At 31.2% G+C, this 24,990-nt stretch overlaps 1 protein-coding gene across 1 annotated transcript; it reads right to left on the reverse strand.

The window, feature by feature from the left end:
* Nucleotides 1-5,157: 5,157 nt before the first annotated feature.
* LOC139487873 (uncharacterized) lies at nucleotides 5,158-24,957 on the reverse strand. The gene is made up of 12 exons (XM_071273039.1): nucleotides 24,794-24,957; nucleotides 22,872-22,945; nucleotides 22,405-22,494; nucleotides 18,431-18,493; nucleotides 17,765-17,862; nucleotides 15,728-15,861; nucleotides 14,378-14,474; nucleotides 10,770-10,933; nucleotides 10,143-10,227; nucleotides 9,170-9,268; nucleotides 8,517-8,604; nucleotides 5,158-7,669 (listed from the first exon to the last, which is right to left on the reverse strand). Exons 1-12 carry the CDS (start codon nucleotides 24,853-24,855, stop codon nucleotides 7,623-7,625), a joined length of 1,101 nt encoding a protein of 366 aa, XP_071129140.1. The 5' UTR covers nucleotides 24,856-24,957; the 3' UTR covers nucleotides 5,158-7,622.
* Nucleotides 24,958-24,990: the final 33 nt, after the last annotated feature.

Consider the following 24,990-nt stretch of genomic DNA (forward strand, 5'->3'; position numbering starts at 1 on the left):
TAAGATACGAGATTATCAAATTTTTATCCATTAATGCCAATACAATTAAAAAGATGATGATATCTCTAAAAATGGCAAACTTCTGGATTGTAAATTCTATAACATTATGATCCATAAGATATACAAAGCGATCATACACTGGCAAATAAAAAATCCCGTTATTGAATCATTGTTTAAAATACTTCTGACAACAATCAATCTACTTTGTCATAACTTCAATAAAGTTCTTTTTCTATTGAATTTATCTTTTTAACATGATATTTGAAAGAGCCTGACAATTAATGATCAAAGATGCCATGATTATCAATTTAGGATGCCAGATGTGTGTTTCATGTGAAATAGTTTTCATGCAAACACCTCCAATATGGATATTTTTATTCACACTTTTATGGTCAAGAGCTATTCGAATTGAATTCTTACATGGAGTTAATTGTAATATGATTGTTTTGCTTCTATTTCCATTTCAAAAGTTTGAAAATTCAATATTGTATAATAAGCACTTAGATTTCAAAAGAATAAATTGCATAATGAACAAACTATTTCATGGCACATTAGAAAAAATTATAATTCAATAAATAAATTTATATAAACACAATAATATAAAAATAAAAATTTTGTGAATAATTATAATGGAATGTTTTATGTATAATTTACTGTAAACAGCATAAAATTGCAATTTTACAATAACACTTAATTTACATTATATCTTTTTGATTCTTTGGTAATTTTAGTTTGGAAGCTCTATTTTTTTCATGGTATTAAAGTCAACACCATACTACATAAAATACATGTTTAACATGAAAACACATGAAGGTAATCAGTATCATCCAGAAGATAAAAAAAACTTATAAACAAATATATTTCACCTAGTATTGTAAGAATTAAATCTTTTGGTCATGAAGTTCCTCTAGTATTAGAACATTCAATTCAATGAGACAGTAACCCATAAAAAACAACCAAAAGGCATATAAAGCTCAACATACATACTTCAAAAATGTACATATCTGTCAAGCTTGAACTTTTCCAATGTCTTTAAAAAGTTGTGAAAAAGCTTTGATTAGTGGATGAATGTACTGTATGCACTGCAAAAATTAAACCAGTAGAAGCTTTAAATCAATTTTCTTTGTGTTACAAAATACAAAACAAAACAAAATATAAACCATGTCATATCATACTTCATCATAGCAGATATTGAAACCTGCTGATTATGAGACATACATTATCACAAGTACATAATTGGAAGATGCTGATTTCAGCAGATCCTGAACATTTAATATATTTACATATTGATGGTTAAATGTTTTTGACATTCCTCAATGCATCTTTGCTTTTAACAACTAAAAGCATTACGTAAAGCATTAATTTGCTTATTTTTGATATACGAAAGATGTTTCTTTTTGACATGTTACAAAGGCACATGGGTTCATCTACATATTTCTTACAGATGTTAGAATGTAATACAAAATGGATGCATTATACAATATCATAAAAGACAAAATATAATACAAAACTATGAACAGCATGTAGTTTATACCGACATTTTAAAAGCAGTCAATAATATCAATTTTTATTAAGCACAGATTTCAGTATCATAACATTACACCTGGCAAAGAGCCTGTATCATTATTTTCTCTCTTCGTACGGATTAACTATAATCAATAATAGTGCCTTTTAAATGTAATACACTGTTGTTATCCCTTCACAAAAAATGTTTACAGGGTAAAACTGACAATAAATAATAATAACTTGCCATTTCATAGTATCTAAATAATTCAATCTCATATCGTAAAAATAACTTTATATATCTATTAAAAAGAAAATAATCAATCTTCACTGGGGTAAAGCTGATGACCGTAACTGCATTCACGGTCATCCCAAGATGTCGGATGAAAAATTAGGTCAGTTTCTGTATTGTCTGTTAAAGTGTTTCTATATCATTTTCTTTACAAATCATACATTGAAACGATGTAAATTTATAAAAGAATCACTCGAAAATCACTAATTACTTCCGAGAAATGTGCATGAAACGGGAAATTCGATTTGAAAAAATCGCCAAGATGACCGTAAATCATAATCAAAATATTTTCAAGATGACCGTAACATAAAACAAGGATGACCGTAATTGGTAAAAAGATGACCGTAACTTGTAAAGGATGACCGTAACTTGTAAAGACTGACTGTAATTTATATAGGACGACCATAACTTTTATAGGATGACCATCAATTCTAAGAAATATTTGTATTGTATTCAAAGCTTTTTTGTTGAGTTTGTCGATCTCAATAAGGGCTTGGTTAGCGGATATAAATATGTTTCATAAATTTCTTTTTAACCGGATTTTTGTGACAAAAATGTCGGTTATTGATTTGGAAATGTACGGTGGCGGGGGGGCGGGCGGGCGGGCGGCAATAAAATGTTGTCCGTGCATTAACTCATGAACCGTTCAACAAAAGCTTTTAAAATTTTAATATAATGTTACTAACAACTAAATGAAGGTCAAGTTCAATAATGGCGATTTTGACTTTTACCGTTCAGGAGTTATGGTTCTTGAAAGATTGAAAAATGGAGTTTCCAGTCGTGTCCGTGCATTTACGCATGCAATGTTCTACCTAAGCTTCCGAATTTTAATATGTTGTTACTGATGACAAAATGGAGGTCAAGTTCAATAATGACGATTTTGACTTTTACCGTTCAGGAGTTATGGTTCTTGAAAGATTGTGAAATGGCGTTTCCATTCACGTTGTTACATTTACTCATGAACCATTCAATCTAAGCTTTTCAAATTTTAAGATGTTGATACTGATGACAAAATTTAGGTCAAATTTGATATTGACGATTTTCACTTTCACCATTCATCAGTAATGGTTCTTGTGATATTGCCAGGACACAAATAAATATTAATAAATCCGGTTTGCTGTCGTTGTGACAGCCTCTTGTTTTGAACTATAATATAATTGGCCATATTTAGGATTTATAACAATAATAGTAAATTGCATATTTCTCGTAAACAATGAAATATTTATTGATATCGACGTTAAAATTTTAACACAAATTGACAGCGATACGACGAAAATTTGAAGAAACATGAATTTGACCCTAGTACACGGATGCCTCATCTACACTATCATTTTCTATGTTTAGTGGACTATGAAAATGGGATAAAACTGTAATTTGGCTTTAGAATTAAAAAGCTCATACCATAGGGAAAATGTGTACTAAGTTTCAATTTTTTTTAACTTGAAGCTGGACGGACATATCAATCTTTTAGTTCAGAAATTTTCGTGTCTGCCCTTCCATTATGTGAATCAAGAAAAAATTCCCCAAAACAGGTAACGATTGTATCGAAAAGAGAAAAATCGAGTGCACCTTTTTTATGTTAAGGCATGTTTGGGGTGTATATTTTGTCTTTAAAACGTACAAAGCAAGAGTATTTTATATAGCATCTCGCTTCAGATTCTATCATTATTATATATCAAAGCTACAGGTTGACTTTATAACGTAAAAAAATTACAGTACGAAAAGATGAAATATATGGGTCAAGTGAGATACCTATCTAATGAATCACAAAAACAGAGTAGACCGTTGGTTTTCCCGTTTGAATGGTTTTACACTAGTAATTTTGGGGCCCTTTATAGCTTGTTGTTCGGTGTGAGTCAAAGCTCCGTGTTGAAGGCCGTACTTTAACCTATAATGGTTTACTTTTTAAATTGTTATTTGTATGGAGAGTTGTCTCATTGGCACTCACACCACATCTTCCTATATCTATTTTAGGTGTGTTCGAATAGCTATTTTTTCTAAAAGTACTTGACGACAGTCTTTTAATTTGGATGATGAAAATGGATATCTTCGAAAAAATATGATTTTCTTGTGTGTGATAATTAGGGTTTATAATCTTCAACCACTGAAAATGTTTAGTCTGCCCTTCCACGAAATATTTAATTAGAATTTTTTTAAATGCTTAAGAATTTTCAAAAATTCCATCTGACATCCGAACAGACAATATTTTTAAGTTGAATTAATGCAGACAAGATCATTAACTAATGCTCATTAGCTAGTAGATACATTTGTCTTTTAAAATATAACTGACATATAACGATCGATCGTAATTGTGCTATGTGGATAAATTTATCAGTTTTCAAGAGCAAAAGTGGCAGAGCGTCATCCCTACAATGGCTTCCATTTCTACGATTGTGAGCATGAACTGGCGTAATGGGGAGATATTTTTGAAGAAGTAGAATCCTGATTGTATGAATAACATTTCTGTATATATACAAATTGACAACGTTCCGCCTTGTGATACGCTTTTCGTGCAATACTATTTTAAGGATCTACTTTGCTGGAGCTCACCTTCACTAGTTTATTCGAATGATATTTTCAAAATATTTCTGTTATTTTATTTGCACGACAAAATGAAAGACTATATAATATCAATGGGTGTACATGCAATTTTTTGGCATTTTTAAAAATGTGTATTTATTATATGTCATTAAAAGGAATCCCAGAAAAAACAAAAATCTTTTGTCGAGCAGTTGAAGGCTGTGCACCCCATTTTTTTTATTATGCTTGTAAGGTGTCATTTTATCGCGCTTTTGTGGCATGTTTTCCCTTCCTGTTCATTTGCATGTCTTTTGGCAATCATTTGATACAAAAAGATAGTTATATAATTACGGATATTTCTTAGAATTGAGGGTCATCCTTTAAAAGTTACGGTCATCATTTACAAATTACGGTCATCTTAATAGCAGTTACGGTCAGCCTTGTTATGAATCGCTGATTCTGTTACGGTCATCTCGATTGTGATTTACGGTCATCTTGGCGATTTTTTCAAATCGAATTTCCCGTTTCATGCACATTTCTCAAAAGTAATTAGTGATTTCCGAGTGATTCTTTTATAAATTTACATCGTTTCAATGTATGATTTGTAAAGAAAATGATATAGAAACACTTTAACAGACAATACAGAAACTGACCTAATTTTTCATCCGACATCTTGGGATGACCGTGAATGCAGTTACGGTCATCAGCTTTACCCCAGTGAATCTTCACTTCATCATACTGGGTATAACTATGTTATATATTCATTATTAATGACATAACTTATGCTGCATCAGTCCTGATGCACTCAATAGATTTATTCTAAGCTATAGTCAAGGCTATTCTTTTTCTTAAATTGTATTGTATGATTTCATTTATTTTACTAAATGGATAAAACCTGTCATTTCAAGTGTTACCTTGAGATTTAAAACAGCAAATGATAAATAACTTTTTGTTTTCATTACAAATCTATTAGTGAAGTGGTACAAGATGTACACTATACATGTCAAATGAATAAATACTTTTTAAATGGGAATAATAGTGATGATGACATAATGCATGCTTAGCAATTTCAAAATAAAAACTGAAGTTAAATTTGTTTCACAAATGTTGACAGTTTTATTACTTGTGTACTAGAGAATATTACTTAATATAATTCCAATTAAAACATACTGTAGATACATTTAGTTTCAAGGATTAGTTTAATTGATACTTGATTTTTCAGTTTTAGTCAAAGTTTGCATACAATCCTATGAAAAATATATCATTTTTTATTATCTAAATTGGTGGTTCATCTATCCACACAGAATCAATAAAATCTGGTAACAAAATTAAAAAAAACTGATTCAAAAGTGCTACAGGACATCCATTAAAACATCAGTATGTAAGTTGGATCATTATGTTTAATTTCAAAATTTAAACTGTCAACAGATCAAGTGGTTAGTGTATTCATACTGTTAAGCTATTTTGTATTTCTTTTGCCATTTATTCATTCATTTTACACCAATTTAATTCGATGACAAGAATTTTTCTTTTTAAAACTTCTCATTATCATACCAAACTACACTAGGAAGTGAGGATATTAAACAACATAGTCCAGGCTAGATTCAGGACACAAAGTCAAACTGATTAATTGAATCTGGTATCTGGAACAGTAAGATGAAAACCAGGTCTCCTTTATATCTATTAAAAAGATTATGGCAAGATTAAGTGGCACTTCAGAACCAGTTATTATATGGCCATGAACAGCAATTATCATATAACCATGTAACATAGGGTGTAAGTGTTTTTTCCAATACTTTTATTGTAAGCTTTAAGTATTTACTAGAATTTATATAACCATGGTCTTGTAATAAATTACCAGTACACAAGAAAAGCCAAACATTATCCTTGACATACAATGAGGCAGAAATATGACAATAATAATTTAATAAGTGACCTTCTCTGTAAATCCATTCAAGGGTTGAAAAAAGGGAAAGATAGGAAATCAACTCAGACCCTTCAAAATTATGACAGTAGATAACCCCAACACTTTACAGCAGATAGATATCAATTATATAGCATAGGTTATTGCATGAATGCTCATGAACATTTTTGTAAGATTTAACTAGTGCAAGAGCTTACTAGTGTAATATCTATTGTGAGACAGATAATATTCACCAATTATCATGCAATAATCTTTGTATTGTAAAGCATAGCTTGAAAAGCAAATTCCAATAGGACTATACTGTTGTCTCCTAATAAAGCTTATATCACAAACCTTATAAAGGTAGCAATCAGTTTACTTTATCTTCAGAATAAAAAATCAATTTCAGGTGTTTCAATCAAAACAAAAGTACTAAACAGTCATGCTAAATTTGTTTGTTAAAATATTATTATAAAACGTGAAACTTCACCACCTCTTACATGAGAAACGAAAACTTGAATTGTTTAGTTATGAATACAAAGTGAAATGAGATTTTATCAGCACTTAAAATGTATGTTGCCCTGGTTAAATTTTGACAAAGTTTTAAGAAAATAATCCTTTTATTTTATTTTGATCGCACAGAGAAAAACTATAGCGGTATAAATGAAGTCAACAGAATTCAAGGCTGATTGCATAAAAATAGTTTTTTCTATGGAGTACCAGTTTCATTCTAAAGTAAAACCACCCTAGCTCAAGGAAGTAAATGTTCAAATTCCAAAATGCACACTTGTATCTATACTCAGTGTTGTAGCTATTTAAGGTCAGAGTAGCACACTTTAATGATGAAGTGCGCATTAGCATGATTCTTGTTCTAAAAGGGACAACTTGATCATTGTTATAAATCAAAATAAGAAAATAAGACAAATGTGTTTTTTGGCTGGATTTATATTATTTTGTAAAAAGCATGTTACATGGGACATAAAAATGAAAATCACTAAACTGAACAGAACAGAACTGAACAGAACAAACTATATTTATCTGATCAAATTGTCAAGACCCAAAACCTTCAGTAAGTGTTAGTAAAAATTAAATACAGCACTCTTTAAAATTTTAAGCACCAAGTTTAACTAGAATTTTTTCTTTGTCTCCAATTTTTCCAATTAAAAACTTTCATGAGAAAGAGTTTATAGTTGTCTCTCTTTTGCCAATACACTTTAAATGAGAGAAAGTCCTACATTAATTTGTATTCAATTCATCAGAATTACAATACCAGAGATAATAGTGAAGATACAGTATGAATGGCTTTAGGAAAAACTGTTTCTTCTGATTAAGAAAATGAGGATTAACAGTATATTAATGGAAAATGGATAAATTGCTAAATGGATTTTACATCATCTTTTACTGTCAGCTCAATGGTTGAAATCTTGGTATTCCAGAAAATGCAGGGCCATCTGAAATTAAAAAAGGGTAATTTTTATAAACGTTACTTAAAGTTTTTAAACACCTACTTTTCGCTGAATAAATCACCACACAACAATCAGACATTTCAAAAATTATCCATTTCACTTTATAACATGAGGTATATGTGGTTTGGTGAAAATCTAGAAATTCAGTAAAAAAATAATATTTTGTAAAGGAATATATAGAGGGGGAAATATAGAGGTAAATCTACACTTTTATGCCTGCATTGAGTTTATCTTTATAATAAAAAAGCCCAATTCACAACCATCAGGGACAGTGAATGCATTGTGATATCTGAATTGTTTCTGGCTATGCAGCCGTATTAAAACTTAGGATGAAACTCTCCCAGGCTGAGCTTTCACAATATGCTGTGTATCTTCTGGAGTGTATAGCCATTACAAGCTCACATAATCATGTATCCTTATACAGGGGAATGACTTGATTGATTTTATGGTACTTTTTCTGTTATTATTTGAGACAATAATATAATCTATTTTTTGAAACTTTGACCTTGACCTGAGACCTACTCATAAACACTTTATACTGTACATTTATTTATTTTGTGGGTACCAATTTTGTTGATTCAGAAAAATTCGCATTTTTGTAAATATCTAATTTTGTGGTTTTGCAAAAGTTTGCAAACAAGGTTATAAAAAATGTGTTAATTCTCATAACATTTAAATATTTGGTTCACCTTTACCTATGAAATAAAAAATAATTGGAATCAACATATAATAATGAGGCCAAATTAGAACATGTAACAGAGCTGAGAATTAAGGAATTTTTACTTCAACCTGAAGAACATAAATAGAAATATCTGAGATGACATAAACTTACTTAAAACATTTTCTGGGACACTGAAGCGAGAGTTTGATGTCAGTATTTCTGTGTCATATACCCACTGTGGAGCCTGCCATTTAGACCACTGTAAAGAAACAATTGTTTCTGTTAATGATATTGAAATATTTTCTACTTCAGAAGAAGATCTTGTGATTGAGTGCTTTAGACACATAATTTTACAAAGTGTTATTGACATTAAGTACTTATGGTCCTTTTAAAAATTTTGGTGAGTAGAAAAATAACACAAATTAAAATCCTCGTGAATAGGTCAAACTTAAATAAATTTATCAAGAAATAAGAAAAATCTTGAAAGAAATAGCAGCCAAGTTGGCTGAATTGGTGTCAACGTGAAATCAACATTTCACAAATATAATTTAGTTTGCAGCTAGTATTGGGTAAACCTGGAGTTGATATGAATATGAAATCAGTACAAGTGTAAAAAGAACTAGGAATTACATATACTAAATGCAATATACCATGTCATTCTGAGTGTGTCTAAAACAAAATGCTCACACAAAGCTTAATATCAGATTTAAACAAGCTCTGATTTTTAGTTTCTGAGAAAAATGCTACAAAATTTTCTTTTGAAGAAGGTATTTATATATAGTGTAATAAGAACTAGGAATTACAAATCCTTGATGAGAACATACCGTGTCATCTTGAGTGTGTCTAACACAATGTAGAGGTAACATCAGAGAGGCTCTCTTTAAATTCTCTAACTCAACAATCACTTCTATTTCATATGTACACTGAAATATATCAAATCAGTAAAATTAAAACTGTTTAAATAAAGATAAGTCAAGTGTAAGATAGAAAATTATTTCCAAGTACTTGTTAACAATTTTCCTACTCATTATTTGTGTAAAAATCATCTACAAAATTTGACTAAAATGTATATACTGCACAAACTTAATTTTACAAAATACTTAAATAAGTCTAACAAATTTTAATTATCCAGTTTTCAGCCACATACTGTAAGCAAAATTTTGTTCCTAAGCAAATTTGTTTTAAAAGATTTTTAATGACAATCTTAAATAGCATTATTGCAATGTCTGTTTTTATACATGTTATAGATGATAAAGAATTTATTGGATCAAATCAGAATTATTTCAAATTTTTTGGAGAATACAAACAAAAGTAATACTATCAAAATATAGAAATAAAACTAGGTACTAACTGTATGTAGAATATTCATCTTCATATTTAATTTGGACTTCTAAATCTTTTGAATACCAGTATATCCCAACTGACAAGTCTTATGTAGACAAATCAAAACAAGCATCAATTGTACTAAACTATAAGCCAAGTATCTTTGATGAGTTTTTATATTCAAACAAGGGGCCTCAGTTGAAGAGAGATCTAACTACTGTATTATTAGCCAGTCATAACTGAGTTTGTGAGTTTCAATCCCACAATTGGCAGGTGCAATCAATTCAAATCTTACTTGACAAGGATTGTCAGTTTTCCTACTGAAAAAGTGGTGGTTCTCTCTGGGCACTATGGCTTACTCCACAAATAAATACTGACCAACATAAAACAGCAGGATAGTGTTGAAAATGGCATTAAACATCACTGATTCATTCAACCAATCATGCAATATATTCAAACACAATAATACATTACCTTTATATGATATTTACTACTGACTGTAGGAGGAAGTGGTGATCCATCTTTATACTGTAGTGGAACATGCACATTGTCAATACCCCTGTTGTGAAAATAATAACACAAATTATTAAGGTGGCTACCGGTATATAAGATAAAACTCGAAATTCAAAATCAAACTCATTTAAGAATATCAAATCATATGTAAGAATCAATTGATTGGCCAAGAAGAAACAAATAAAGACTGTTATAAATGAATTATAAATGATAGACATAACTGTTTTGGATTAAGAAGCTGAACAGATCATTTCTCTATAAGCATTTACTTTAACATAAACTTGGACTCCAATATAGTAAAAGTTCAACAGTGTTTTCCTGTGTTGACACCTTATCAAACCTTATTCAAGGTCAATGAGTCTTAATTTCATATGCCTAAATATTTGTCTCATTTTAAAGAATTCATAACAAGGCCATAATAACTGCATATGGTTTAAAATTCATTTATTTTTTCTCTACCCCTACAGGTAAGACACTGACAAAACCATACCAGCTATATGTATACTGAAGATACTATAAAAAGAGAATAATTGTTCTTTCTCTGTAACTATTCAATTTGAATAAAATTTGATTTTTATTAACACTTACGTATTAAGAATTTCAGTATTACATCCTTCGACTGGCATGGCCTCCCAAATTAGATGTGGATTTTCTTTAGGTTCAATAATAACATTATCATCAATCTCTGTCACACATGGATCCTCAGGGTTCAGTTTTGATCCTTTTGTCATAAGGGCAAAAACACCATATAACTATAAATGGAATATATAACAATAATGATAAAGAGCTGAGCTATAAGCGCATGAAACTCCTATTGCCCTTTTAGCTTGTCTTTATGCTTTAAATGATTTCTTTTTGTACATTAATTAGGCTGTTAGTTTTGACTTTTCTCATTTATATTGTTTTATACAGTGAAACCTGTCCAAACCGAACACCCACAGGACTTTGTGTTTTGTTCGGTTTTCACAGGTGTTCGGATTGTAGAGGTAAACGGAAGTCGACACCAAAATAATTTTGGCATTTACTGACAAGGGATTATAGGTGACACAACATGACGACAGTTTATTTTTGTGTTAATTTAGATGTAAATGTAAAAATAAAAGAAGATGAAGATAGACGTTTTGCTACATTTTTGTTTATAAATCAAACGTCACTCCGTCAATCACGCTCGTCGATGGGAGATGTCCGACGTGGAGCGATTTTGCTTTTTATAATTATTTTCTCATCCGTTAATTCAATGACTAATTCAGATTCACAGTCACTATCAAATGACGATTCCGTAGTTGAATCGGGAACATCATTGTACACACGAGTTCTCGGACTAAACTGGTCACCCGCTGATTGATACTTCGGCACACGATAACAGTGAAACAACAGCAGGGGTCCAGTTTATTCTCAGACTTTATCGTTGCTAAAAGCTACCGAAAGTCTTCGGGAGCATTCGAATCAAATATATAGGGCCTCTAAGGGAATCCAGCAATCGAAATCCATTGACCTTGTTCTTAATCCGGTGAAAGGCTTTAAAACTATTATTTAATTAAACAGTTTAGCTACAGAATGGCAGTTTCTATTTTGTGGCCGTAATTATTTGAGTAAGGTGCATTTAATTGATCTGAGGGAAAGTTCCTTTCTTGTCATTATCGGCGATGAGGGAAGCTGACCATTTTAACGTTTCTTGACAAAAAATCACTTTTTACATGGACACAGACATGCTAATTAGTTTGTTATAACAACCCACAAGTTCATTAAACCTCAAATACCTTCAGGGATACTCTGCCATCCTGTGTTTGTTTAATTAAATCATGCAAATAATTAATAATATTCTATTGTTTTGATTGGTATTGATCGATTTTGACAGGTAATTTTTAGATACAAATTTACTAACGAGCCTTCAAAAAGCGTTCGGAATTCGGTGTTGACAGGGTTCGGTTTTTTCAGGTTAGATTAACGTTAATTGATAGGGAAATTTTGTGGGACTTTGAAAATTGTTCGGTTTAAACTGAAATTCGGTTTTATCAGGGTTCGGTTTATTCAGATTTCACTGTATTTGTCATTTCAGGGTCTTTAATAGCTGACTGTGTGGTATGGGCTTTGCTCAAAGATTCAAAAAAGTTGCTGAAAGTGTTTTTGAATTATTGTCCCAAAACTGGAAAAATCCCCCTTTTTTAAGTATAAAAATTCATAACTGAAAAACATAAAATCTGAAATTCATAAAAATTGAAAGTCAGCTTAAGTCAACAGATATAAACAATTCACCAAAGTTTTATAAAATTTTGTGAAAGTGTTTATGAGTGATTGTCCAAAAACTGGAAAATCCCCCCTTTTTAAGCATAAAAATTCATAACACGGAAACGTAAAATCTGAAATTTATAAAATCAAAAGAGAGCATACGTCAATAGATATAAACAATTCACCAAAGTTTTATTATAGTTGATGGAAGTATTTTTTAGTTATTGCCCGAAAACTGGAAAATCACCTTTTTTTTTAAAGTATAAAATTTCATAACATTGAAGAAAAATCTTAAATTTATAAAAATCGAAAGGGAGCTTAAGTCAATAGACATAAACAATTCAACAAAGTTTCATAAAAGTTGGTGGAAGCGTTTTTTAGTAATTGTCCGAAGTGTGGACAACAGATGGATTGGCAAACAAAGGTATATCATAATTAATACGTCCCGTCTTAAACAGGTTCAATAGATAGGTTTACATAAAACATTTCTTGGGCAGTGAAAATGAAAAGCTCTGTTCACCCAACTGTAGCAGGAGTTGATTTAATACATAAAGTAGATTATTATACAGGTCTTAGTATGGTTTTTCTTTTAGAAAATAATGAAATAGTTGTGCTATTTCGTTCCACAGACTATTTGCCAGTCAATAGTTTCAAAGATTACCCTGGTTAATAGTTTTATCATCATTTTCCCGTATTTTATTATACTTATTTTTCATTGGACAAGAACGATGTAATGATTTTTTCTGCTTGGATTTGTGCGTTTGGCAACGTCAAAATCTAATATTGTAAACAGTATAATCTATTTGTGTCTATCTTAATTTAAATTTAATATATCACTTTAATACCAGAAGCAATTAAAAAAGAAAAAGAAAATCTTCGTGACACATTTTTAAAAGATATAACATGGGTCTGTCGTCGTCTTCATAAACTGGGATTACTTTGGTGTACAGTACTTTAGCTAGTCTAGTAGAATTTATATGCAACGGAATTTTACACAAGTTTTCCTACTCTTGATTACAGAAAATAAAATATTTACAAATACAACATGGACTGTAAAAAAGAATATGGTTCATAGTGTGTGCATGTTTGTGTGACATTTTTATTTTCTTTCAGATGATGTTTGCAGACTTTTTGGAAAGTTGTTTAGTTCAGTATAATAAAACACTTATTGTCTGGTTATGTGGATAATAGCAAGTTTGTTGTCCCTTTGATTCTTACTATTACCCTCTGCTTCGCCTCAAGCAATAGTTGGTATCTCAGGGACAACAAACTTGCTATTACCCTTATAACCAGTCAATAGGTGTATAATATTAGCAACCCACCCTATGTCATCAGGATTTGAATTTCATGCAATTTTTTGCTCAAAAGTTTGGTTTTCATTTATTAAATTTCAGACTTGCAAAATCAGATCTATTGTTAGCTATTCCAATTTCCATGATAGTCATATCTGTTAAATAAATATAAAGCTGTCTTTTTTTAGCTTTATTGGTATTTTTATCTTTACATTAGATGTGTTTCATTGTAATACCTTATTCTGATTGGCTACACTGCAATCTCACGTTATTCCTTAATCAACTTCATTACACAATAAAATTTATCATTCATGATCACAATACAGTGCAAAGGTAAATTAAATAAAAACTTGATAAAAATCGTGTTTTCATGATCCTAGCTAAAAAATGTAATTATAAGTATTGAATGCTTCTTTTTATAACTTCATAGGGTTGACACTAAATGCCTACAACAGGGGAATATAACAGTGATAACGTTGTACATATTTTGGTCAATTAAATTAAAGATCCTAGTGTGACCTTTACTAATTTTGTTGTTTTGGTACCTCCTTTTTCAGATATTCAAAATTTCTGTATCTAGTTAACAGGATTTTCTTGTTGCAATAAAACTATCTGAATGGAGGCACTTTGAAACAAATTCATGAAAATTGCACATAAATAGTAAAAAGTACTTACTTTGACATATATTGTCTTCACATTGACTTTTGTGTTATTTGTGATGATGATTCTTAATCTAGCTACACCTCCAGATATATGAATATGTTCAAACAACCTAAAATTAGCAATGTAAAACATTAAACAAATCAAATCTGAATGCAGAAAAAAGTATTTTCTACTTCTGTTTTCATGGTTTTTATAAATATCTATATTCAATTCAAAATTTACCTTATAAGTACTTTTATAATTATACCCCCGCTTTGAAAAAAAGGGGGTACACTGTTTTACCTCTGTCTGTCCTTACGTCAGTCCATCAGTCCATCAGTCCGTCAGTCTGTCAGTCTTTCAGTCAGTCCGACCTTCCCATGAATATTTTTCGTCACATTTTTCTCAGGAACTACACTACCAGGATTTCTGAAATTTGGTTTCAGGCTTGATATAAGTCAGCTATACTGTGTGATGCGTTTTCAGATTCATCACTCGACAACTTCCTGTTTACCGAACACTTGTATCATTTTTACACCTGATAGCCAAGTTGAAAATTTTTCGTCACATTTTTCTCAGGAACTGCACTACCGGGAATTCTGATATTTGGTTTCAGACTTGATATAAGTCAGCTATACCGTGTGATGCGTTTTCAGATTCATCACTCGACAACTTCCTGTTTACCGAACACTTGTATTATTTTACACATGATAACCAAGTTGAAAATTTTTGTCACACTTTTCTCAGGAACTACAATACAAGGATTTCTGAAATTTGGTTTCAGGGTTTATATAAGTCTGCAATACTGTGTGATGCATTTTCAGATTCATCACTCGACAACTTCCTGTTTACGGAACACTTGCATATTTTTACACTATTAAAATTATCCACTTGCGGCGGGGGTATCATCAGTGAGCAGTAGCTCGCAGTTTCACTTGTTTTTACCAAATTAAGTAACACACATTTTTCATCTATTTTCTGCTGTTTTAACATAATTTTACAACATTAAATAAATACAAATCTATCAAAATCCACATAGTTTTAATTTCATGTCAGTTTACATATTTTTTAAAATGGGAGATAATTCAACAACATTGGTGATTTCCCAACAGATTTCTTTTCCTCATTGACTCATATTTTCTCTTGTGTAACCGTTATAAACAACAACATACAAACATTGGTTTACTGTCATAAAAATACCTATTAGATTCAAAATTACCATATTCATACGATAAATAAAAGAAACTGTGTATTACCGATCTTAGTAGGACAAAATTTGTAAAATACAGTATCTGAGAATAACATATTTTGTTTGTCACTGTATTTCCATATATAACACCTAAGAAACAAAACAATACATTTATATAAGAATATGAAACTAACCTGGCAGTTACAGATAGTTTCCTACTATACAATGGAAGTTTAGCTATATCTATAGTTTCTACTGTATTCTGTGTTGGACCTGATGGTCTTACTGTATTAGGTAAAGCTTGATTTATTACAACATCTTGGGTAACCTAAAAAGAAGTACATGTATTGCAGTTGAGCATCCAATTTAGAATATTGTTAATATATTTTGTAAGAACAATTAGAACAAAGCAACAACATACTGCACACCAGTGAGACACCAACCCAACAAATCATGATCAAAAAAACATTTAGATGACAACAAATTGTCTTCAACAATGGACACAAATTGTCTACCCAAAAGTCTTAGCATATCTGCATTGGATACATTAAAAGGGTATATTCAAATATATTTTTGTTAGATACTATTATTCTGATATATCTATAATACTAAAATTACGAGGTCCAATTTGTCAGCTGTCATCACGTAAAAACGACATATCAAAGAATTCAACTTTATATATAACTAATATAGTACAAAGGTGTAGATTAAAAATTACACCACTCCAGGCCCTTTTGTTTTCCACGTAATTAATATTGCCAATAATTAAGAAGTTCCGGGTTGAGTCCGACACCGATACCAATAGTATATTCACCTGTTACCTATTACCTTATTTGTATGTTCCGCATCTGACAGGCGCACCACCAAACGGTGTATTCAGGATTAATATGCTATATACACAGGTCATATTCACAGGGTTGACACTACTAGATTGTCAAATTGTTACCTATTGTAGCATTTTAATCAGTAAAACTTTCTAAGATAACAATACGAATACTAAAAATCTGGACTAAAATAAGGCGTATAGGTACAGTTTTCAATTTGTTAGCAGGCATGACGTAAAACAGCGAATCAAAGAATTCAACTTTATAACTAATATAGGACAATGCTGTTGTTTAAAAAATATTCCATTCCAGGACCTTTTGTTTTCAAACTAATTAATACTACCAAAAATTGATAAGTTCCAGTTCGACGGATTCAAACAGAAAGATTTGAAAGCAGAGAAAACTGCATATCTTTTAATTGGCATGACTTTATCAGATGACAATACTAATATCAAAATAAGGCTTGCGCATACATTTGTAGTTATATACTTTAATTCATTCACGGTATTTCCACCTTTTCTTTCCTTACAAATGTTGCTATAGGATTAAACACATTTTTTCTAGAGGTTATTGATGTGTAAACAGGGGCGATTAACTCACAAACTGAATAGGACTTTTATGTTGAGTTTGTGAGTAAGAGCCCTGAGTTTATACATCAATAACCTCTAGAAAAAATGTGTTTAATCCTTATAATTCTTCAGCCAAACATTTTTTTGTTGATGGCTACTATATATATTTACCAATCAAAAGCACAATGGCAAGTCGTAACTAAGGAGTACACCGCCATCTTGACTTACTAAAAACTATAAATGTCCGATATATACAACGGAATCTTAAATGAAATAGCACCTACCTCAAAAACTTCATTTTAATTAAATTTTATCCAAATTTGAAGCGTACACGTAACGAAATAATCTTTCCCTTGAAAATTTCCATTCGTATGACGTCGTGTTTTGCCATGACGTAAATTCGCCAAATCCTTCATGAAATTTCACGGAATTTTATTAAATTTAATTTTTGTACATTTTCGAAGCTTTAGTGCAATAAATTTATTTCTGTTTTTGTTATATATGCACTAGAATTGTCACAACTGTTATGCAATTGTTTATTAAATTTAATTTTTGTACATTTTCGAAGCTTTAGTGCAATAAATTTATTTCTGTTTTTGTTATATATGCACTAGAATTGTCACAACTGTTATGCAATTGTTTTTTAATCTCAATTTGCTGAAAATCCCGGGATCACTGCAAGCTTGTGTATCGCACATGAATAGATTACAAAAGTAGTTTCGGAAACATGGTTTATCGAAGTGTAAACTTAGAGAAAAATTCTAATTGACGAATCCAATTCAAGTATTTATAGATATGCAAATCATATAAGAATTATTACATTGTATTTGGTCTTTACCTTGACAGTTTCAGCATGAATTAATTCTGCTGATATCCAGTACTGTATTCTGGCCTTCCACCACTTGTCCCCCCCTGCACTAGAGGCTTTAAAAGAACCTATAATGTACATATACATAGATTAACTTGATTATTAGTGCAGCTTGAAATAGTCATTCTTGTAACATAGTTTTCTGTTTCCTTGACTGATTTAACATACCTTTATAGTAATATAAATATCCATTATACATGGAGACAAAACAAATGTGCTGTTCTGACAATTTTTCAACTCTTTCAATATAAACATAAACAATGTATAACTATGTGATGGTTGTGGTTTTTTTTTGCCTTTGTACAACTGTTTTCTGAGAATGAGATAGATGTTGATGTTTGGTGTAGTCAGTTTACTGTCCAATATTGTTGGTTATTTCTATTATCCTCTTATGTTCTATATTATGGTAGAAAAGCAGCAAACATCATTTTTAAAGTCTTTGTAATAACACAGAAAAACAAGAGATACATGCAGTCATTGACTTGTTTTTACTTTTCACAGTTAAAGTTAAACATACCAAAATCATATTCAAAATCTCAATAAATATCTGTGGTATCTTTAAATTTAATCAATAAACAAACAATGATATTGCAAATGTCACTATGAATATTGTCTTTGATCACAATTAATCTATACCTGGTAAATCATTCAACAGCTGAAATCTGAAGGGGAAAACATAACTACCAATACCAAGGTTATCTGCAAAAAAAATAATCAAAGAATCAAAAGTAGCTATTACTTGCATATGATCAGAACTAATCAAAGTGCTGGATAGCACCTCTGGAAAGTTTGCAACTGTAGCTGTGTATTATTCCAAAAAGGTTATCATGGTTATAGACATGTATTATTTCAAATATGTATTTCATCACAGCTTTGATGTTGTAAACTAAACCATTGTCTCGTCAGTAATTATCAACAAGAGTGCACATGCTGAAATATCTCGCCTTCTATACTAATCATTGATATCATGTTGATAGTCCTAAGTATAAAGCTAAGCTTTATTACAACTGTCACATAAACTTAACATTAACCAAGATAACTAAACAAAGACCAATGAACCTTGAAAATGAGGTCAAGGTCAGATGAACCATGCCAGGCAGACATGTACAGCTAACAATGCTTCTATACAACATATATAGTTGACCCATTACTTATAGTTTAAGAAAAATAGCCCAAAACACAAAACCTAACACTGTGCAATGAACCGTGAAAATGAGGTCAAGGTCAAATAAAACCTGGGCAACTGACATAAAGATCATAAAATATTTCCATACACCAAATATAGTTGACCTATGGCATATAGTATTAGATAAAAAGACCAGAACTCAAAAACTTAACTTTGACCACAGAACCATGAAAATGAGGTCAAGGTCACATGACATCTGCCCACTAGGCATGTACACCTTACAATCATTCCATACAACAAATATAGATTAGACCTATTGCATATAGTATGAGAAAAACAGACCAAAACACAAAAATTTAACTATAACCACTAAACCATGAAAATGAGGTCAAGGTCAGATGACACCTGCCAATTTGACATGTACACCTTACAGTCCTTCCATACACCGAATATACTAGCCCTATTGCTTATAGTATCTGAGATATGGACTTGACCACCAAAACTTAACCTTGTTCACTGATCCATGAAATGAGGTCCATGAAAACTGTCTGACAGACATAAGGACCTTGCAAGGTACGCACATATCAAATATAGTTATCCTATTACTTATAATAAGAGAGAATTCAACATTACAAAAAATTTGAACTTTTTTTCCAAGTGGTCACTGAACCATGAAAATGAGGTCAAGGACATTGGACATGTGACTGACGGAAACTTTTTAACATGAAGCATCTGTATACAAAGTATGAAGCATCCAGGTCTTCCACCTTCTAAAATATAAAGCTTTTAAGAAGTGAGCTAACGCCACCGCCGCCGTTTCACTATCCCTATGTCGAGCTTTCTGCAACAAAAGTTGCAGGCTCGACAAAAATCTCTTTTTTCATGTTTATCATAAAAAGTTTTGATATTTTCTATTGCAACCAAAAACTGTAGATCTCAAATAATGAAATATACAGAAAGCTCTGTTAATTTCTTTAAGTACCCATGCCATATCAACTTCCAAGGGCCTGTGAATTAGTATTTTTCTATTGGTTCAGGTGACAGGTCCTTCATATTTGTTTTCACTAAATTAACACACAAGTTTTCTAGTTTGAATTGTTCTACATGTTTCATATTGGGGCCTTTTATAGCTTTCTACACGTATATGGTACAATTATTTTTCATTATTGACGACCGTATGGTGGCCTAGAGTTATTAATACATTTTCCTCCTTTGAACTCTTTTGGATAGCATTGGTTCTTTGCAAAAAATACTGCATTCTTTTTTATAAATAGGACAGTTACAGTAACTTAAATCAATACAACTGTAATGAACGTGAATTTATATTAAAGGCTTTTATCAAAAGAAGGAAACATGTCCATGGGACACAAATGATGCCCCCACTAGCATTAACGTTATAAAGGGTCACAACTCAAGAACTGTAAATGCGATGCTACCAAAATTTGTACTTGATCTGAGTTATGGGGTAATAAGCATTGTGTATACATTCTAATTACACAGTATTGTGCAATAGATTTGTAAGATCTAGACTTTTGTTTCATGTCAGAAACCTATATACTATGTCAAAAATTTGAACACAATCCAAATTCAGAGCTGTATCAAGCTTGAATGTTGTGTCCATACTTGCCCCAACTGTTCAGGGTTTTGACCTCTGCGGTCGTATAAAGCTGTGCCCTGTGGAGCATCTGATTCCAATTGTAACGAGGCACAACCCTAGAGCATTAAAAATGACTTCACAAAAATTCAAACTTGATCTTGGTTTTATGGTTAAAAGTATTGTGTATAAGTTTCATAACATTTGGTTGAGCGAACTAAGGTTAGATAACTGAAATGAAAATATTCAGCAATTTTTACATATGTAAAGGGGCATAACTCTAAAACCGTATAACTATCGCAACCAAAATTCAAACTTGATCAGTGTTTGTGGTAATGAGCATTGTGTATAAGTTTCATAACATTTGGTTAAGACAAACTAAAGTTAGAGAACAGAAACTAAAATTTCCAGCAACTTTTCTATTTGTAAAGTAGCATAAAACACTAGAATGGTAAAAGTGACGCAACTAAAATTCAAACTTGACTAGTAAATTGTGGTTATAAGCATTGCGTATAAGTTTCATACAATTTGGTTCAGACAAACTAAAGTAAAAGAACAGAAAGTTCAAACGAATTTTGGGATGTACGGAGGTATATACAAGTAAGGTTTTGTTTTAAGCCATTCATTTGATATATTAGAGTAATCATTGCCTCTGTGTTTGGATGACAAAGCAATTGAATTCTATTTATATAGGGCATGTTATGCCTTAAAACTTTTCCAGATGCACAGGTTTGTCTGTAATCTATCTAAATTTTGAGGTGAAAATGCAGCCATTTTAGCGAAAAGGTACACATCATTAACCTTAATAATTTCTACAGCACTTGTCTTGATACCCTGAGCTATAATATTCTAAAAAGTTACTGTAGATGCTGACCCGGTTGCTTTTAATACAGATGCTATATGATAAGAATTTGTGATAATACACCAGAGGTGGTATGATGTAAATTATTGGAAGGAGACTGAAGAAGAATTGATGTTGGGTCAATGTTTTTTCTGCTGTTAGTTTGATCCACTTGAGCATGCTGAACGAGTGAAGGTACTTATATCCACATTGGAATGTGAAACAATTAGTATTTAAATAAAGAAATTAAAAGTTTTCAAATGATTTTTGGCATCAAAACCTTCTGATCGATGTTTAGACAAAAACAATGCCCTTTTTTTTATCAAAGCCTTTACTCGTCCTTGGCCTGAGACATTAGACATTTAAATTATCGAGTATTTTATATCTGTGTTTTGTTTAAACAAACGATTATCACTTGTCAATTATCTGACAGCTTGGTCAAAATGTCAACTTGTTCTTGCATCAGTCATTCCCAATTCTTTCGATACACTCGGGCTTTTACCACGTTTACTTACAAATAGTAAAAGTAGAGCGGGAAAATGTCCATTCATGAAATATTCATGAATGAAAACGCAATCTCACGTAGATTTCTTTTGATTTTCTCTTCAGCACATGGCAGATCCGCGAAGTAGTGTTTGTGATACTCATTTTCAAAATGAAGTTAAATTCATCTGAATCGTCGGTGAACATTCATTTCTTTTTTATTCAAGCTGTAATCTTTGCAGTCAAGAGAGTAGTTACTCAGAATTTCAAAAGAATCTTCAAAGATTAAGAATTCAAACACTAGTACTACATTATCTCGGAGCAGAATGAATTGAGATATTCTGTAACCAGAAGTTTGAGGCCGACGCCTAAGCAAAGTCGCAATAGCAAGCTATAGCAAACTTTCCAAAAATGGATCATTTGTAGAAAACCATTCATATATACAATTCCTGAAACATTTGTAAATGATGACCAAGCATTTTAAGAGCTGAAAATTTTCCATAACATTAAGCTTGCAACATGACAACAATTATTAAAACAAAGGGTTATAAAATATAGACACTTACCTTGAGATTTATAAAGGTCAAAAGGACAATCTATATACTGCTTCTTTATCAAATATTCAGGATCATCTCTTATACCAGAATTGTAAATAACTAGAAAAAATAATTATTTTACATTCTATACATAAAAATTAGATAAAAAGAGATGGTACATGTGGGCATACCTCAATAAACCCAACTGACCAAACAAACAAATTATTATCGTACAGTATAACTGTAATACCAACATTTCTTTCTTACAGGTTTCTCCACAATAAGTCCTTCACTCTTCATTTAAATGTTCAGTAAACAGTTCTTGTGCACTTAATCTGAATATTTCCAATATCTAACCACATGCTGTACAATGTTTCAATCGTTGTCAATCATTTCAATCACATGCACATATACAGTTCTATTATAAAATACTTTAAAATCAGTTTGCTTGAAAACTTCATGTGTATCATATATATATATATGACTAATATACTTACAATGTTCATAACCTTCAAATCTGACACAAACTCCAGTCCCTGCTGTAGGGTTAGCAATGTTCAAGTATACCACTCTGAAATGTATTAAAAAAGTAATTCACTTAATCTATTCATATTTACATGTACAGATAAGGGGTCACTAACATACAAATTATTACCTAATTATATAAATTAAATTTAAAGTGTTGTTTTTCATGGTGGTGTAATGTATATGACATGTCTGGCAGTAAAAAATTAAAAATATTCAATGTCGTAGTCCATATTATTAACCCTTGCATTTAGGGAATGTGTATGTACCACCCCAATGCATTGTTCTTGAGAGCTACAATAGTGTTCCCTTCTTTCAGAGATTATACTAGGATGATTTTTTTTTCTCGTGTGTCTTTCTTGCAAATATATGGGGTTCCAAACTATGACAAACATGAAAAAGAGTGGACTTTGAAATGAAACCAGAGTAATTGCAAGAAATATGATACATGATATACATGATATATGAAATCATGGAAACTCTAACTAATTTAGAGAAAACTCAGACATGTGAGTGAGTGAGTTTTGAAGAAAACTTGTAACAGTACATGTACTAAGAAAGACAAATCTGACCAAGTGATGCATATTTTTGACATTAAATAAAAATGGCTGAGCAGCACATGAACAGGTAAGATTGATTAAATTCATTCTTACGTCTTTCATCAAATACACTTTGAATAATTTAAGAATAAGACTATTTATTATTCCAATCTAGGGCCCTTGATGGGCAGCATGACATGAACACATAAAACAATACATCATGATTTGTAATAGAAAACATTTTTTTATATATATATATATTGAAATCTTTATCTTCAGACATTGTCAGACAGATGTTTTTATCTCCATTCTATAAAAATCCCATAAATTTAATTCCTGGCAGGCCAAGAGATGGTTTCACAAAAAACTTACGACTAAGATTTATTGTAAGTCATTTGTAAGTATATACTGAAATTGAATTGTTTAGACTTATCATGCTTATGATCATGATGATCAATCTTAATTGTAAGTTTTTTTGCGAAACCAAATCCAGAACCATTAAATCATAAAATATGTTTGTTATTTGCCACGTTGTAGTGGTATTGTTGTTCCAAATATAGAAACCGGAAAACATGACAAAATTTATTCATCCGCAATGGAAACCTATGAACATAATGAAATGAATGATCCAAAAACAGAATATTCATCATGTTGAATGAATATGATGAAAGGCAGTATTTCAAAATTTGGCAGAAGAAATATATATATATATGACGTACAAAAACATATGACATGACAATGAAGTTACCAACCTAGACTGAACATCAGTTATTTACATATCCGATGGATAAATCTGTTGTACATGTTGTAGAGTTGTCACTGGTTCAGACGTACTTATAAATATAATTATTTTGTGACTTTATCTTGCATTAATTTGTAGGATCCTTTACAAAAGATGTGATTTTTTTCGGGTTTCGTATGAATTATATAGTAAACCCAGCAAATTGTAACAAACCCTGTGTATCATGTACTATATTACAAAGCTAAATTAAAACTGACGAGGAAAGGTAACACCCAGCCACCGAAAGCTTTATTTTAAAGCCATGGTGGTCTAGTGGTCTAGTGGTCTAGCGCATTGGATACAGTGCAGGCGATTTGGTGTCACGATATCTGAGTAGCACGAGTTTAATTCCTGGCGAGGGAAGAACAAAAAATTTGGGAAAGCAAATTTACAGACCTAAAATTGTTGGGCGGACATTTAGATGAGTTGTATATGTATATATATAGAGAGATAGAGAAGGGAAAACTCAGTGTCAGTCACTCTGTGAACATGGTGAAGTTTTATGACAAGCAAATTGTCAAATGATAATTGTGATCTGTCCTCTTCTTCTTAAAAAAGAGACATGTTTAATTACCCAAATATTTCTTCTCCAGGTTCATATGCACTTTTATGAGTTCTTAAGATGATTTGATTCATTTCATCCCATTTTTAACAATGAGAGAAAAGTTGACATCAAGTTCATGAAGTAATAAAAAAAGTGGAAAATCCCTTTCTGTTACTTTCTTTAATCTACTGTGTAAGCAACAAAAACTAGTTTCTTGCAAGGAACCA

The sequence above is a fragment of the Mytilus edulis genome, chromosome 9, assembly GCF_963676685.1.
Source record: "Mytilus edulis chromosome 9, xbMytEdul2.2, whole genome shotgun sequence".
Classification (NCBI taxonomy): Eukaryota; Metazoa; Mollusca; class Bivalvia; order Mytilida; family Mytilidae; genus Mytilus; species Mytilus edulis.

Bases quoted from the DNA above. Each gene is read 5' to 3' on its own strand.
- LOC139487873 (XM_071273039.1), bottom strand. From the start codon at position 24,855: ATGAATCAAATCATCTTAAGAACTCATAAAAGTGCATATGAACCTGGA. The intron at 22,946-24,793 runs GTAATTAAACAT...AATACATTTCAG, and splicing joins CCTGGAGAAGAAATATTTGG to AGTGGTATACTTGAACATTG. The intron at 8,605-9,169 runs GTATGTTCTCAT...GTTTCTTTACAG, and splicing joins GACACACTCAAGATGACACG to TGGTCTAAATGGCAGGCTCC.